This window comes from Pleurodeles waltl, chromosome 2_1 (genome assembly GCF_031143425.1).
Source record: "Pleurodeles waltl isolate 20211129_DDA chromosome 2_1, aPleWal1.hap1.20221129, whole genome shotgun sequence".
NCBI classification, from domain to species: domain Eukaryota; kingdom Metazoa; phylum Chordata; class Amphibia; order Caudata; family Salamandridae; genus Pleurodeles; species Pleurodeles waltl.
In genome coordinates, this window is record NC_090438.1 from 609,398,266 (window position 1) to 609,414,557 (window position 16,292).

The window sequence follows — 16,292 nt, forward strand, 5'->3', positions numbered from 1 at the left end:
TTTTCTTTGATCTTGACAATAATTGCTTTGATATCTTCTACACTCTGCAAAATCAGGAATGTGTCATTAGCATACCGCAGGCTGTTGATTTTTCTTCCTTCAGTTTTGATTCAATCTGAACGTCATCAAGTCCATAATTTAACATAATAGTCTCAGTGCAGAGATTGAACAAATAGGCTGATAGTATTCAGCCTTGTTAAATACCTTTTGCAACACTGAACCACTTTGTTTCTCCATAATCAGTCCTCACTGTTGCTTCCTAGTTAGTAGTGTACATATTCTTCAGGACGCTGATCACGTGGGTTGACACACCCATGTGTTTTAATACATTGCATAATTTTCCATGATCAACGCAGTCAAAGGCCTTCGTATAGTCTACACAGCAGAAAAAGATGCTGTTCTGAAAGTCTTTGACTTTTTCAGCTATCCATTGCATTTTAAAAATCTGGCCACTCGTTCCTCTTCCTTTTCTGAATCCAGCTTGTACATCTGGCAAGTTGTGCTCCCTGTATAATTGCAGTTTTGCTTGTATGATCTTCAGTGGATTCCTAGTAACCTAGGTTACTGCCTCCCAAGCCCTCTTCCCAGAGCAAAGGCACGTTTTTCACTTAGATGTGAATAACCATCTATTGATCATCTCAGTTGCTACCTTCTGTAGTGTCAGCCCTATTCTTTATCTGCCTCCCTCCATCTTAGGCATGTATACAAGCAAAGATTACAACAGATTGTGGGCCACACAAAGAGAAAAGCATTTTGCCATTCTGCCAGGTAGCCGTAGATCCAGAGACACCTTGGCTGTTCTTTCTAAGCCAGTCATCATATACTTACATGGACCTGCTTTTTCTTTACATAGTGTTTGTCCTGACTCAGAATTTGCTTCCACCCTTATAAACTCCTTCAATGGTTTATGGTTCTTAGCTATGTTAAGTCTCAATTGGAAATGAACAGTGTTCTGATGTCCTCCTCCTGCACCTCTCTTATGGTGTCCCTTTTAATAAAGGTTAGTTGTTTCTCCTCTCAGCTCCTACTAAGCAATGTATCATCTCCTGTATCATCTATTGATATGTTTATAATATAGTTGGTTTTCCCCTCAACACCTATTAAACTACATATCACCGCCAGTATCATCTATTGACCTATTTATATCTGCTTATTGTACCTGCTGATTCCGCTTTTTTAAAAGCTAATGATGCCACAGGATTATGTCTACTACTCATAAACAATAGAATATCTAATTTACCTATGGGTTCCTGGAATATTGTTATAACATTTTTTCAGTGAAACAAACATACAATAAAAAAGCCTACAAAGGGAGTAAGGGTAATTTCTATTTTTTTTAAATGCATCAATTTAACCCAATCAGTCAATTATATAGTAGATATGACTGAAAACACAACTTTAGATTTTTTTAAATGAAAAAAATAAAAATAAATGTATCCCCCATAGAATGAGTGCCAAAGTAACACCTCTAGGAATTCCAGCATCTGCAAACCTTCCAGCCATTCTCTAAAGGGTCACTCGTGCAGTCAATTTCTTCCAGATTATGGTAAAAGCTAATTTTTTTCTGCGGTTGGGTATTGTCTACACTCATCGTATTTGAACATTTTCTTGGTTGTAATATATTTTCCCTAGGGTATGTGCATTCCTCCCCAAATTGTCAACTCTCCCTAATTTAGGTCTTGGGCCACCATGCTGCTCTTCTTTGATAAATGCCTTTCATGAGCAGAGAAGAAGTCTAGGAAGGATAGCCATAACACGAGTCTGCCATTTGGATTCTTGCTCCAAAAAGATGTAACTATGTCTCTTTTAGATTTGGGCAAGAGACTAAAGGACAGGGATTACGTTCTCCTAAGGATGACACAATGAGAGGTGTGGTGAGTATATTCTACCTCCATCAGCTTTGTCAGGGTGAAGTGTTTAAACCTTCCTCCTCTGCTCTGATTATGTTCATGTCTATTGCTCCCCCAGACTTTTGACCTACAGACCTAGCTTTATGTTACCAATTCTCCTCTCCCTTTCAACGAGATGCTCAATATTAATGTCTTGAAGCTAGGTTTGTGCTATTTTAATGCACGTATATATACGTAATCGACACCAAGCATGTCAAGGACTGGTCACTTAATATAGAGGTACTGTTTTCTGTTGAGCGCACTCTCAACATCAAGAGCCTCAGCCAATGGATGATGGTCTCCCTTGGCACATTCATTGATGAGGGGTCATAACTGAAGTCCAGTGAAAAAGTCTACATGTGTAAGTGTATCACAATGCTACCTTTTCTACGGAGATTTGTTCCTCTGCAAAAGAGAGTCTGCTCACCCAAGTGACAGAACATCACTCCCAGCCTCCAGCATGTCCAAAGTTATTCACCACTCCAGAAGTGCCACACCCCCATCCTGATATGGACAGTCTTCAGTTAGTAGTGCCAGATCCTCTTCTATTACCTCGTCCTCTTCCTCTACAACTGTTTCTTCCTAAAGATGAGCGATGCCTCTAGCTAGCACAAGAAGCATGAAGTTGAAAAGAGAGACAACAAACCTCCACAAAATAAGAAAAAGAAGCAATGTAACACAAATGTTTCCTGTGTATTAGACTGCTAAAAGTTTTGAGACTCTTCTCTCAAGCAAAGACTCAGTGACAGATTTACAGTTTCATAACTGATAGGTTGTACTATGCACATGTTTGGCCCAATCCCCTGTAATGAGAGGAGAAACATGTAAACCTCTAAAGTAGGATCATTTCTTTCTCTAAGAGTCTCTTTCTGCAGACCTCCTGATCATTGTAGTGCAAAGAAACTCTAAAAATCTGTAGGCTCATCTTCTTTACCACCATCAAGCAGAAGCCACAATGTGACACAAGCGGACAGTCATCTTGGAATGGTATCATTTTAAAAAGAATACCAACAAAATAAAATTAAAAGAAGGCTGAATTACATCAATGGATTTGCCAATCTGTGCTCCGCAATTCTACAAGCATTGGTACAATACACTCTCAAAGTACTTCACACCAGTCTTTTGTCGCCCCAAACCCTTTGTAGCTTAGGCAGGGGAAGGGTGGGGAGCTTCTAAAAAACTGATGGAAAAGGGTCTAGAACTTTCTCCCACTTCAAAGCGCAGGTATAAATATTGGACCCTCAGACCAACTTCACAGTTCTCTCCTGGACCTGCGGAGGACACTCAGAAGGACTGCCACCTACTACAGAGGAGTGCTCCACTGCTTGAGGCCTGCTTTGTACTTCAGAGGACTGCCATGCTGCAATAAGAGTGCTGCCCTGCTGCTTGAAGCCTGCCTTGTACCCTAATAGGAATGCCCTGCTGCTTGATGCCTGCCTTGCGGCTTAATCCTAGGAATACCAGAGTTACTGCAAGGACTAGTTAGCTGGCCTCCTGTTCTGAGACCGCAAAATAAAATCATGTATTGCTGTAAACCATTCCCTTGGTATGTACATGGTGTCATTCATCCTGAAAGAAACCATTTGACTTAGTTGTTTCTTTGTGTGTTTAACAATGAATTAATTAATGTTTTGGTGAAAACATTAAAATACAGCATCTGGTCTTTAGTGTACAAATTAATATTTTTGTTTATTTGGCAGCTTGCGTGCTGAATTTGCAATGGATGATACACCTATCAACCAGCTGCATGGAAGCTCCACCCCTGAGGAAGCCAGAAGGGAATTAGAATTCTTCTTTCCTGTGGAACACACCCTAGCAGTAATTAAACCTGATGCTTTGGATCATAAAGGTAAACAAAAGTCTGCAATAACCAGTCACAAACTTATAGACAAGAACTTGGAGACAGGAAACCTAGGTATACAACTTCTTTAGAAAAACACAGATTGACAATTTTTTCAATGTGTAAATATCAGAATGCAATCAGGTTACTGTCTAAGTATGAACATTCATAGAAGAGATGTCAGAAATCCAACTGGCCGGCTACGGAACAGCTCCTTCTACAACCTGATAAAGAGAAGCTCATAAATGCAAACCTAGGACGAGATTTACTAGGGCTTTGAACTTATGTGAGTGGAATGCAAACCAACACGAGGCATCGCATCGAGGCACATGGTATCTACTTTCCAGTGCAAATCAATCAATCAATCAATCCCAAAAATTTATAGAGCGTGCTACTCACCCGTGAGGGTCTCAAGGCGCTTGTGGGGGGGATTAGGAGAGGTTACTGTTCGGACAGCCATGTCTTGAGGTTTTTTATGAAGAGTATGAGGTCTTTGGTTTTGCGGAGGTTGATGGGGAGGGAGTTCCAGGTTGTGGGGGTGAGGTAAGAGAAGGCCCTGCCTCCTGTGGTGGTTCGTTGGATGCGGGGGACTGTAGCTAGTGCGAGGTCGGCTGATCGGAGGTTGCGGGTGGGAGTGTGGAAGTTCACTCTTTCGTTGAGGTAGGTCGGGCCGGTGTTATGGAGGGATTTGTGTGTGTGGATGAGGATCTTGAAAGTGATTCTCTTGTCTATGGGGAGCCAGTGAAGGGATTTGAGGTGTGGTGAGATTCGTTTGTGGCGGGGAGGCCAAGGAAGAGGCGTGTGGCTGTGTTCTGGATTCTCTGGAGTTTGCGTTTTAGTTTGAGTGTAGTGCCGGCGTAGAGGGTGTTACCGTAGTCTAGTCTGCTGCTGATAAATGCATGGGTGACTGTCTTCCTCGTCTCTGGGGAATCCATTTGAAGGATTTTTTTAGAGTGCGGAGTGTGTGGAAGCAGGAGGAGGTTAGTGCACTGATTTGCTGTGTCATGGAGAGGGAGGGGCCCAGGATGATGCTGAGGTTGCGTGCGTGGTTTGCGGGGGTGGGTGCGGGGCCTTTGCGGGGGCCACCAGGAGTCGTCCCATATGGTTTTGTTGGGGCCGAAGATGATGATCTCGGTTTTGTTGGAGTTAAGCTTGGGGTGGTTAGTTGTCATCCAGTTGGCGGTGTCAAGGAGAGCAGCGTGTAGGTTGGTTTTGGCAGTGGTGGGGTTGCGGGTGAGGGAGAGGATGAGTTGGGTGTCGTCTGCGTAGGAGAGGATAGTGATTCTGTGTGGTCGGAGGATGTTGGCTAGGGGGATCATGTAAATGTTGAAGAGTGTGGGGCTGAGGGAGGACCCTTGGGGGACTCCGCAGATGATCTTGGTAGCGGTGGAGTGAAAAGGGGGAAGGCGGACTCTTTGGGACCAGTCGGTGAGGAAGGAGGTGAGCCAGTCTAAGGCTTTGTGGCGAATTCCTGTAGTGTGGAGGCGTGTGCAGAGTGTGTGGTGGCAGACAGTGTCAAAGGCTGCGGAGAGGTCTAGGAGGATGAGTGTGACGGTCTCGCCTTTGTCGACTTTGGTCCTGATGTCGGTAATGCATGCGATGAGGGTGGTTTCTGTGCTGTGGTTCTTGCGGAACCCGGATTGTTAGGGGTCAAGAGTGTTGTTTTCTTCGAGAAAGTGGGATAGGTGGGCGTTGACTAGTTTCTCTGCAACCTTGGCGGGGAAAGGGAGGAGGGAGATGGGGTGATAGTTGGGAGGACCTCCGGGTTGGCTTTGTTTTTTTTTAGGAGGGCGGTGATTTCTGCGTGCTTCCAGGGGTCTGGGTAGGTGGCGGAGTCAAAAGAGGAGTTGATTATGTCGCGGAGTATGGGAGTGATGGTTGGGCTGGCTTTGTTGTAGATTCGATGAGGACAGGGGTTGGAGGGGGATCCGGAGTGGATGGAGTTCATGTTTTTTTCAGTTTCTTCGTGTGTGGTGGGAGCCCAGGTGGTGAGTGTGGTGGAGGAGTCATGAGTGGGTGTTGAGTTGGGTGAGTGAGGGGTGTGTGTGGTGGGTGTGTGTGGTATGAAGCTGTTGTGGATGTCCAGGATTTTGTGGTGGAAGTGGTTGGAGAGGGCGTCACATAGGGGTGGTGTGTGGGGGGGTCTATGTTGCTGGCTTTGGGTATGGCTAGCTCTTTAATGATGGTGAAGAGTTCTTTGCTGTTTTGGGAGTTGTTGCCAAGGCGTGTCTTGTAGTGATCTCTTTTGGTGGTGCGTATGAGTTGGTGATAGGTGTGAATGGTAGTTTTGAGGGTGGAGAAGTTGGTTGTAGAGGGTTCTTGTCGCCATATTTTCTCCGCTTGGCGGCATTTGCGCTTGGAGTCTTGGAGTTCGGGGGTGAACCACGGGGCGTTGTGGTGGTGATGTGTTTTCTGAGGGGGGCTAGTGTGTCTGCGCAGGTAGTGATCCATTTAGATAGGTTGTGTGCTCCTGCGTTGGGGTCGTTGGTGTGGGGGGGGAGGTTGTGAGCCAGTTGGGAGTTCAGGCGTTCTGTGGGGATCTTGTCCCACAAGCGCTAGGGTGTGGTCCGTTGATGGTGGTGTGTGGGGGGTTTGGTGAAGCAGAAGTGGACGCAGTGGTGGTAGGTCCAGTGGAGTTCGGTGGTGTGGGTGTAGGCTATGTGTTGGCTTGAGGTGAAAATTGCATTGAGCGTGTGTCCTGCTGAGTGGGTGGGTGCGGTGACCAGTTGTTTGAGTCAGGGGTTGGTGAGGTTGTCTATGAGGGAGTTTGAGGTGTGGTCTTGAAGGTTCTCCAAGTGAATGTTGAAATCACAGAGGAGGATGTAGTCTGTGGAGGTGAGGGCATGCGAGCTGATGGTGTCGCAGAAGGCGGGGCGTGGTCCTGGTGGTCTGTACATTAGTGTGCCTCTGAGGGTGGAGTTGTTGTTAATGTGGATTAGGAAGTGCATGTGTTCTGTGTTGTCTATACTGTCTTGGGAGCTGGTGGTGACTTTGATGGTGTCCATGTGTAGGATGGCGATGCCACCACCTGGCCTGTTGAGGCGGTCTTTGCGTTGGAGTTTGTATCCCTTGGGGGTGGCGATGGCTATGTCGGATTCTGAGGAGGGGGTTGGTCCAGGTTTCCGTGAGGAAGGCGATGTAAGGTGAGTGTGATAAGGTCCCAGAGTTCTATGGCATGTTTGTGAAGGGAGCAGGTGTTGAGGAGCAGGCAGTTGAGGTGGTTGTGGTGGGTGGTGTTGGTGTGGTGCATGAGGGTGTTGTTGCGGGGTGTGTTCTGGTTGTGGGGTGGTGTAGGAAGTTGGCTCTGTATATACTATTTCAAAGTAAGAAATATCATGCACAGAGTCCAAGGATTCCCCTTAGAGGTAAGATAATGGCAAAAAGAGATAATTCTAATGCTCTATTTTATGGTAGTGTGGTCGAGCAGTAGGCTTATCAGAGGGTAGTGTTAAGCATTTGTTGTACACACACAGGCAATAAATGAGGAACACACACTCAAAGACTTACTCCAGGCCCATAGGTTTTTATATAGAAAAATATTTTTTCTTAGTTTATTTTAAGAACCACAGGTTCAAGATTTACAAGTAATACTTCAAATGAAAGGTATTTCACTGAGGTATTCTAGGAACTTTGAATAATCACAGTAGCCTCTACAGTTTCGACAAAAACAGCAATAAGCTATTTTAAAAGAACACACTGCAAAAATCAACAGTTCCTGGGGGAGGTAATTAATTGTTAAGTTCACAGGTAAGTAAAACACTTACAGGGTTCAAAGTTGGGACCAAGGTAGCCCACCCTTGGGGGTTCAAGGAAACCCCAAAGTTACCACACCAGCAGCTCAGGGCCGGTCAGGTGCAGAGGTCAATGAGGTGCCCAAAACACATCGGCTTCAATGGAAACAGGGGTGCCCCGTTTCCAGTCTGCCAGCAGGTAAGTACCCGTGTCCTCGGAGGGCAGACCAGGGGGGTTTTGTAGGGCACCGGGGGGGACACAAGCAGGCACAGAAAGTACACCCTCAGCGGCACAGGGGCGGCCGGGTGCAGAGTGCAAACAGGCATCGGGTTTTGTATTGGAATCAATGGGGAGACCCGGGGGTCTCTTCAACGATGCAGGCAGGCACAGTGGGGGGCTCCTCGGGGTAGCCACCACCTGGGCTAGGCTGAGGGTCGCCTGGGGGTCGCTCCTGCTCTGGAGTTCGGTTCCTTCAGGTCCTGGGGACTGCAGGTGCTTTGCTGGTTCCAGGCGTCGGGTCCCTTGTTACAGGCAGTTGCGGTCAGGGGGAGCCTCTGGATTTCCTCTGCAGGCGTCGCTGTGGGAATTTCAGGGGGGTTGTCTCTGGTTACTCACGGGCTCGCAGTTGCTGGGGAGTCCTCCCTGAGGTGTTTGTTTTCCGCAGGTCGAGCCGGGGGCGTTGGGTGCAGAGTGGAAAGTCTCACGCTTACGGCGGGAAATGTGGAGTCTTTAAAATTGCTTCTTTGTTGCAGAAATTTGCAGATGGTTGAACAGAGCGGCTGTTCACGGGAGCTTCTTGGTCCTTTGGGTGCAGGGCAGTCCTCTGAGGCATCAGAGGTCGTTGGTCCCTGTTGGATGCGTCGCTGTTGCACTTTTTGTCAAAGTAGGGAACAGGCCGGTGGGGCTGGGGCCAAATCAGTTGTCGTCTCCGTCTTCACTGCAGGGCTCCAGGTCAGCAGTCCTTCTTCTTCTTTAGATTGCAGGAATCTGATTTCCTGGGTTCTGGGGTGCCCCTAAATACTAGATTTAGGGGTGTGTTTAGGTCAGGAGGGCAGTAGCCAATGGCTACTGTCCTGGAGGGTGGCTACACCCTCTTTGTGCCCCCTCCCTGAGGTGAGGGGGGCACATCCCTAATCCTACTGGGGGAATCCTTCAAACCTAAGATGGAGGATTTCTAAAGGCAGGGGTCACCTCAGCTCAGGACACCTTAGGGGCTGTCCTGACGGGTGGGTGACTCCTCCTTGTTTTTCTCATTATCTCCTCCAGCCTTGCGGCCAAAAGTGGGGGCAGTGGCCGGAGGGGCGGGCATCGTCACTAGCCTTTGAGGCTCACCGCCAGGTGTTACAGTTCCTGCAGGGGGGAGGTGAGAAGCACCTCCATCCAGTACAGGCTTTGTTCCTGGCCACAGAGTGACAAAGGCACTCTCCCCATGTGGCCAGCAACATGTCTGATGTGTGGCAGGCTGGCAAAAACTAGTCAGCGTACACTGGAGGTCAGGTATATTTTCAGGGGGCATCTCTAAGATGCCCTCTGGGTGTATTTTACAATAAATTGCACACTGCCATCAGTATGCATTTATTGTGCTGAGAAGTTTGATAACAAACTCCCCAGTTTTCAGTTTAGCCATCATGGTGCTGTGGAGTTCGTGTTTGGCAGACTCCCAGACCATATACTCTTATGGCTACCCTGCACTTACAATGTCTAAAGTTTGGCTTTAGACACTGTAGGGGCATAGTGCTCATGCACTTATGCCCTCACCTGTGGTATAGTGCACCCTGCCTTAGGGCTGTAGGGCCTGCTAGAGAGGTGACTTACCTATGCCACAGGCCGTGTGAGGTTGGCATGGCACTCTGAGGTGAGTGCCATGTCGACTTAGTCATTTTCTCCCCACCAGCACACACAAGCTGTGAAGCAGTGTGCATGTGCTGAGTAAGGGGTCCCCAGGGTGGCATAAGACATGCTGCAGCCCTTAGAGACCTTCCCTGGCATCAGGGCCCTTGGTTCCAGGGGTACCAGTTACAAGGGACTTACCTGAGTGCCAGGGTTGTGCCAATTGTGGAGACAAAGGTACAGTTTAGGGAAAGAACACTGGTGCTGGGGCCTGGTTAGCAGGGACTCAGCACACTTTCAAATCATAACTTAGCATCAGCAAAGGCAAAAAGTCAGGGGGTAACCATGCCAAGGAGGCATTTCCATACACAACCCCCCCCCACCCCAAACGAAAGAGGATGAGACTAACCTTTCCCAAGAGAGTCTTCATTTTCTAAGTGGAAGTACCAGGAAAGGCCATCAGCATTGGCATGGGCAGTCCCAGGTCTGTGTTCCACTATAAAGTCCATTCCCTGTAGGGATATGGACTACCTTAACAGTTTAGGATTTTCACCTTTCATTTGCATCAGCCATCAGAGAGGTCTGTGGTCAGTCTGAACTACAAAGTGAGTACCAAAGAGGTATGGTCTCAACTTCTTCAGGGACCAGGCCACAGCAAAGGCCTCCCTCTCAATGGCACTCCAACGCTGCTCCCTGGGGAGTAACCTCCTGCTAATGAAAGTAACAGGCTGGTCAGGGCCATCATCATTGGTTTGGGACAGGACTGCCCCTATTCCATGTTCAGATGCATCAGACTGCACAATGAACTGCTTGGAGTAATCTGGAGCTTTTAGAACTGGTGCTGTGTACATTGCTTGCTTCAGGGTGTCAAATGCCTGTTGGTATTCTATAGTCCAGTTTACCTTCTTTGGCATTTTCTTGGAGGTAAGTTCTGTGAGGGGTGTCACCAAGGATCCATATCCCTTCACAAACCTCTTATAGTAGCCAATCAACCCAAGAAATGCCCTGACTTGAGTCTTGGTTTTTGGAGCTACCCAGTCCAGAATAGTCTGGATCTTGGGTTGGAGCGGCTGAACTTGGCCTCCACCTACAAGGTATCCCAAGTAAACCACAGTTCCCTGCCCTATCTGACATTTGGATGCCTTGATAGAGAGGCCTGCTGCTTGCAGGGCCTGCAAAACCACCTTCAGGTGGACCAGGTGAAGCTAAAGACAGCAATATCATCAAAATAAGCTGCACTAAAGGACTCTAAGCCAGCAAGGACTTGATTCACCAACCTTTGGAAGGTGGCAGGGGCATTCTTTAAGCCAAAGGGCATCACAGTAAACTGATAGTGCCCATTAGGTGTAGAGAATGCTGTTGGTGCCATTTGTATTTGCCAGTACCCTGCTGTTAAGTCAAAGGTACTTAAGTATCTGGCAGCACCCAATTTGTCAATAAACTCGTCTGCTCTTGGGATGGGATGAGCATCTGTCTTGGTGACAGAATTAAGCTCTTTGTAGTCCACACAGAACCTCATCTCTCTCTTGCCATCTTTTGTGTGAGGTTTGGGGACTAAGACCACTGGGCTAGCCCAGCGGCTGTCAGAGTGCTCAGTGACTCCCAACTCCAGCATCTTGTGGACCTCCACTTTGATGCTTTCCTTAACTTGGTCAGACTGTGTAAAAAGTTTGGTTTGGACAGGCATGCTGTCTCCTGTGTCCACATCATGGGTTCACAGGTGTGTCTGACCAGGGGTTAGGGAAAAGAGCTCAGCAAACTGTTGTAGGACTTTCCTACAGTCAGCTTGCTGTTGGCCAGAGAGGGTGTCTGAGTAGACCACTCCATCTACTGAGCCATCTCTAGGGTCAGAGGAGAGGAGATCAGGGAGAGGTTCACTCTCAGCATCTGTAACCATTAACATGTTTACATCTGCCCTGTCATGAAAGAGTTTGAGGTGGTTCACATGGATCACCCTTTTGGGTGTCCTGCTAGTGCCTAGGTCTACCAGGTAGGTGACCTGACTCTTTTTCTCTAGCACTGGTTAAGGGCCACTCCATCTGACCTGAAGTGCCCTGGGAGCCACAGGCTCCAGAACACAGACTTTCTGCCCTGGCTGAAACTCAACCATAGCAGCCTTTTGGTCATACCACATCTTCCGGAGCTGTTGGCTGGCCTCAAGGATTTTACTTGCCTTTTCCATGCACTCTGCCATCCTGGAACGAAGGACTAGTACATAGTCCACTATATCTTGCTGAGGCTCATGAAGAGGTCTCTCCCAGTCTTCTTTAACAAGAGCTAGTGGTCCCCTAACAGGATGGCCAAACAGAAGTTCAAAGGGGGAAAACCCTACTCCCTTCTGAGGCACCTCTCTGTAGGCGAAAGCAGACATGGCAAGGGGACATCCCATCTCCTTTTGAGCTTTTCAGGGAGCCCCATGATCATGCCCTTCAATGTCTTGTTAAACCTTTTAACAAGACCATTGGTTTGTGGATGGTATGGTGTGGTGAACTTGTAAGTCACCACACACTCATTCCACATGTGTTTAAGGTATGCTGACATGAAGTTGGTACCTCTGTCAGAAACCACCTCCTTAGGAAATCCCACTCTGGTAAAGATACCAATGAGTGCTTTGGCTACTGCAGGGGCAGTGGTGGACCTAAGGGGAATTGCTTCAGGTTGCCTAGTAGCATGATCCACTACTACTAGGATATACTGATTCCCTGAGGCTGTGGGAGGTTCAAGTGGACCCACTATGTCCACTCCAACTCTTTCAAAGAGGACCCCCACCACTGGAAGTGGAATGAGGGGAGGCTTTGGGTGGCCACCTGTCTTACCACTGGCTTGACAGGTGGCACAGGAGGCACAAAACCCCTTTACTTTCTGGGACATGTTGGGCCAATAGAAATGGTTGACTAGCCTCTCCCATGTCTTGGTTTGGCCCAAATGCCTAGCAAGTGGAATGTCATGGGCTAAGGTCAGAATGAACTCCCTAAACTCCTGAGGTACTACCACTCTCCTAGTGGCACCAGGTTTGGGATCTCTTGACTCAGTGTAAAGGAGTCCATCTTCCCAATAGACCCTGTGGGTTCCACTGACATTTCCTTTTGTTTCCTCAGCAGCTTGCTGCCTAAGGCCTTCAAGAGAGGGACAGGTGTCTTACCCCTTACACAGCTCTTCCCTTGTGGGTCCCCCTGGGCCCAAGAGTTCAACCTACATAGGCTCAGTTCCCTCAGGGGATAGGACTTCTTCCTGAGAAGAGAGGTTATTTTTATTTTGCTGTGTTGAAGCTGGTTCCCCAGTATTCTTTCCTTTTCTCTTGGAGGGTTAGGCCATTATTCCAGACTCCAACACCTCTTTTTCACCCTGAGCCTTGCACTGTGCCCTTGTCTTGACACACACCAGCTCAGGGATACCCAGCATGGCTGCATGGGTTTTGAGTTGTACCTCAGCCCATGCTGAGGACTCCAGGTCATTTCCAAGCAAATAGTCTACTGGGATAACAGAAGAGACTACCACCTGTTTCAGGCCAGTGACCCCTCCCCATTCTAAAGTTACCATAGCCATGGGATGTACTTTAGTCTGATTGTCAGCGTTGGTGACTTGATAAGTTTGTCCAGTCAGGTATTGTCCTGGGGAAACCAGTTTGTCTGTCACCATTGAGACACTGGCACCTGTATCCTTCAGGCCTTCTACACTAGTCCCATTAATAAAGAGTTGCTGCCTGTATTTCTGCATATTAGGGGGCCAGGCAGCTAGTGTGGCTAAGTCCACCCCACCCTCAGAGACTAATGTAGCTTCAGTGTGGACCCTGATTTGCTCTGGGCACACTGTTGATCCCACAAGGAGACTGGCTATTCCAGTGCTAACTTGAGTAGTAGTAGAAGTGGAACCTTTCTTGGGACAGGCCTTGTCTCCAGTTTGGTGTCTCTGCTGATTACAGCTACGACACCAGGACTTTTTTGGGTCAAAGTTTTTACCCTTGTACCCAAATGAGGATTGTGAAGAGGCTTTGGATCCTCCCTCCTGAGCAGGTTTTTGGGGCCCTGTAGAAGACTCTTTACTTTTTCCCTTGGATGTCTCAACACTCTTCCCCTGGGGAGTCTTTGTGACCCCTTTCTTTTGGTCACCCCCTGTGGAAGTATTGGTCACCCTAGTCTTAACCCAATGGTCTGCCTTCTTTTCCAATTCTGGGGGAGAAATTGGACCTAGGTCTACCAGATGCTGATGCAGTTTATCATTGAAACAATTACTTAAAAGGTGTTCTTTCATAAACAGATTGTACAGCCCTTCATAATCGTTTACACCACTGCCATTAATCCAACCATTCAGTGCTTTGACTGAGAAGTCAACAAAATCAACCCTGGTCTGGCTCGAGGATTTTTGAGCCCCCCTGAACCTAATGCTGTACTCCTCAGTTGAGAATCCAAAGCCCTCAATCAGGGTAGCCTTCATGAGGTCATAGGATTCTGCATCTTTTCCATAGAGTGTGAGGAGTCTATCCCTTCACCTTCCAATGAACATTTCCCAAAGGAGAGCTCCCCAGTGAGATCTGTTTACTTTTCTGGTTTGACAAGCCCTCTCAAAAGCTGTGAACCATTTGGTGATATCATCACCATCTTCATATTTTGTTACAATCCCTTTGGGGTTTTTTAGCATGTCAGTAGTTTCTCTGACCCTATATTCAAGTTGCTGCCGCCATTGATGGGAGCTAAGCCCATCTCTTGTCTTTCCCTTTCTATGGCTAGGAGCTGTTTCTCCAAAGCCAATCTTTTGGCAATCCTGGCTAACAGGAGGTCATCTTCATTGAGGCTGCCCTCAACGCTTCCAGAGTTGCTGGACTCCCCTGTGGGAGAAGCAGCATCTCTGACTATCACTTGTGGAGTCAGGGTTTGAGAAACCCTGGTCTCCCTAACTAGGACAGGAGGGGGGAAATTATCTTCCAGGCCACTAGCTTCCCCCTCTGTAAGGTTGTCTTCAGAGGGGTTGTCTCTTGCAAACTCTGCCAAAAGCTCCTGGAGCTGTACTTTGGTAGGGTTTGATCCAGTTTTTATCTTTTTGATTTTACAGAGAGTCCTTAACTCTGACATCCTAAGATGCATGTAAGGGGTGAGGTTGAGCTCCACCACCATCACATCTGTACTAGACATTATTTCTCTAAAAGTTGGGATACTTTTTAAGAATCTAAAACTATCTCTAGAACTTAATCCAAACTTTTACAAAACTTTTAAACTCTAAAAGGAATGTTAACAGGGACTAACACAAGGCCCTAGCAGGACTTTTAAAAATTTAGAAAAATAGCTCAAATTTCAAAAATCAGTTTCTAATGACAATTTTTAGAATTTAATCATGTGATCAGGTATTGGCTGAGTAGTCCAGCAAATGCAAAGTATTGTATCCCACCGCTGCCACCAATGTAAGAAGTTGGCTCTGTATATTCTATTTCAAAGTAAGAAATAGCGTGCACAGAGTCCAAGGGTTCCCCTTAGAGGTAAGATAGTGGCAAAAAGAGATAATTCTAATGCTCTATTTTGTGGTAGTGTGGTCGAGCAGTTGGCTTATCAGAGGGTAGTGTTAAGCATTTGTTGTACACACACAGGCAATAAATGAGGAACACACACTCAAAGACTTGCTCCAGGCCAATAGGTTTTTATATAGAAAATTTGTTTTTTTTAATTTATTTTAAGAACCACAGGTTGAAGATTTACGAGTAATACTTCAAATGAATGGTATTTCACTCAGGTATTCTAGCAACTTTGAATAATCACAATAGCATGTACAGTTTCGACAAAAATGGCAATAAGCTATTTTAAAAGTGGACACTGCAAAAATCAACAATTCCTGGGGGAGGTAAGTAATTGTTAACTTCACAGGTAAGTAAAACACTTACAGTGTTCAAAGTTGGGTCGAAGGTAGCCCACCGTTGGGGGTTCAAGGCAACCCCAAAGTTACCACACCAGCAGCTCAGGGCCGGTCAGGCGCAGAGGTCAAAGAGGTGCCCAAAACACATAGGCTTCAATGGAAACAGGGGTTCCCCGGTTCCAGTCTACCAGCAGGTAAGTACCACGTCCTCGGAGGGCAGACCAGGGGGGTTTTGTAGGGCACCAGGGGGGACACAAGCAGGCACAGAAAGTACGCCCTCTGCGGCACAGGGGCGGCCGGGTGCAGAGTGCAAACAGGCGTCGGGTTTTGAATTGGAATCAATGGGGAGACCCGGGGGTCTCTTCAATGATGCAGGCAGGCACAGGGGGTGCTCCTCGGGGTAGCCACCACCTAGGCTAGGCAGAGGGTTGTCTGGGGCTCGCTCCTGCACTGGAGTTCGGTTCCTTCAGGTCCTGGGGGCTGCGGGTGCAGTGTTGGTTCCAGGCGTTGGGTCCCTTGTTTCAGGCAGTCGCAGTCAGGGGGAGCCTCTGGATTTCCTCTGCAGGCGTCGCTGTGGGGGCTCAGGGGGATCGTCTCTGGTTACTCACGGGCTCCCAGTCACCGGGGAGTCCTCCCTGAGGTTTTTTTTTTTCCACAGGTCGACCCGGGGGTGTCGGGTGCAGAGTGGAAAGTCTCACGCTTCCGGTGGGAAACGTGGGGTCTTTAAAGTTGCTTCTTTGTTGCAGAAAGTTGCAGATGGTTGAACAGAGCTGCTGTTCACGGGAGCTTCTTGGTCCTTTGGGTGCAGGGCAGTCCTCTGAGGCTTCAGAGGTCGCTGGTCCCTGTTGGATGCGTCGCTGTTGCAGTTTTCATCAAAGTAGGGAGACAGGCCAGTGGAGCTGGGGCCAAATCAGTTGTCGTCTCTGTCTTCACTGCAGGGCTTAAGGTCAGCAGTCCTTCTTTTTCTTTAGGTTGCAGGAATCGGATTTCCTGGGTTCTGGGGTGCCCCCAAATACTAGATTTAGGGGTGTGTTTAGGTCAGGAGGGAAGTAGCCAATGGCTACTGGCCTGGAGGGTGGCTACACCTTCATTGTGCCCCCTCCCTGAGGGGAGGGGGGCACATCCCTAATCCTATTGGGGGAATCCTCCAAACCTAAGAT

General features: G+C 47.8%; 1 protein-coding gene across 1 annotated transcript in view; it reads left to right on the forward strand.

The window, feature by feature from the left end:
• The window catches only part of NME8 (NME/NM23 family member 8), a 165,528-nt gene that overhangs the window by 110,825 nt on the left and 38,411 nt on the right, over nt 1-16,292 (forward strand). The window contains exon 7 of the mRNA XM_069208147.1: nt 3,590-3,738. Within this exon, the coding sequence (XP_069064248.1) occupies nt 3,590-3,738 (149 nt within the window). The remainder of the gene's footprint in view (nt 1-3,589; nt 3,739-16,292) is intronic.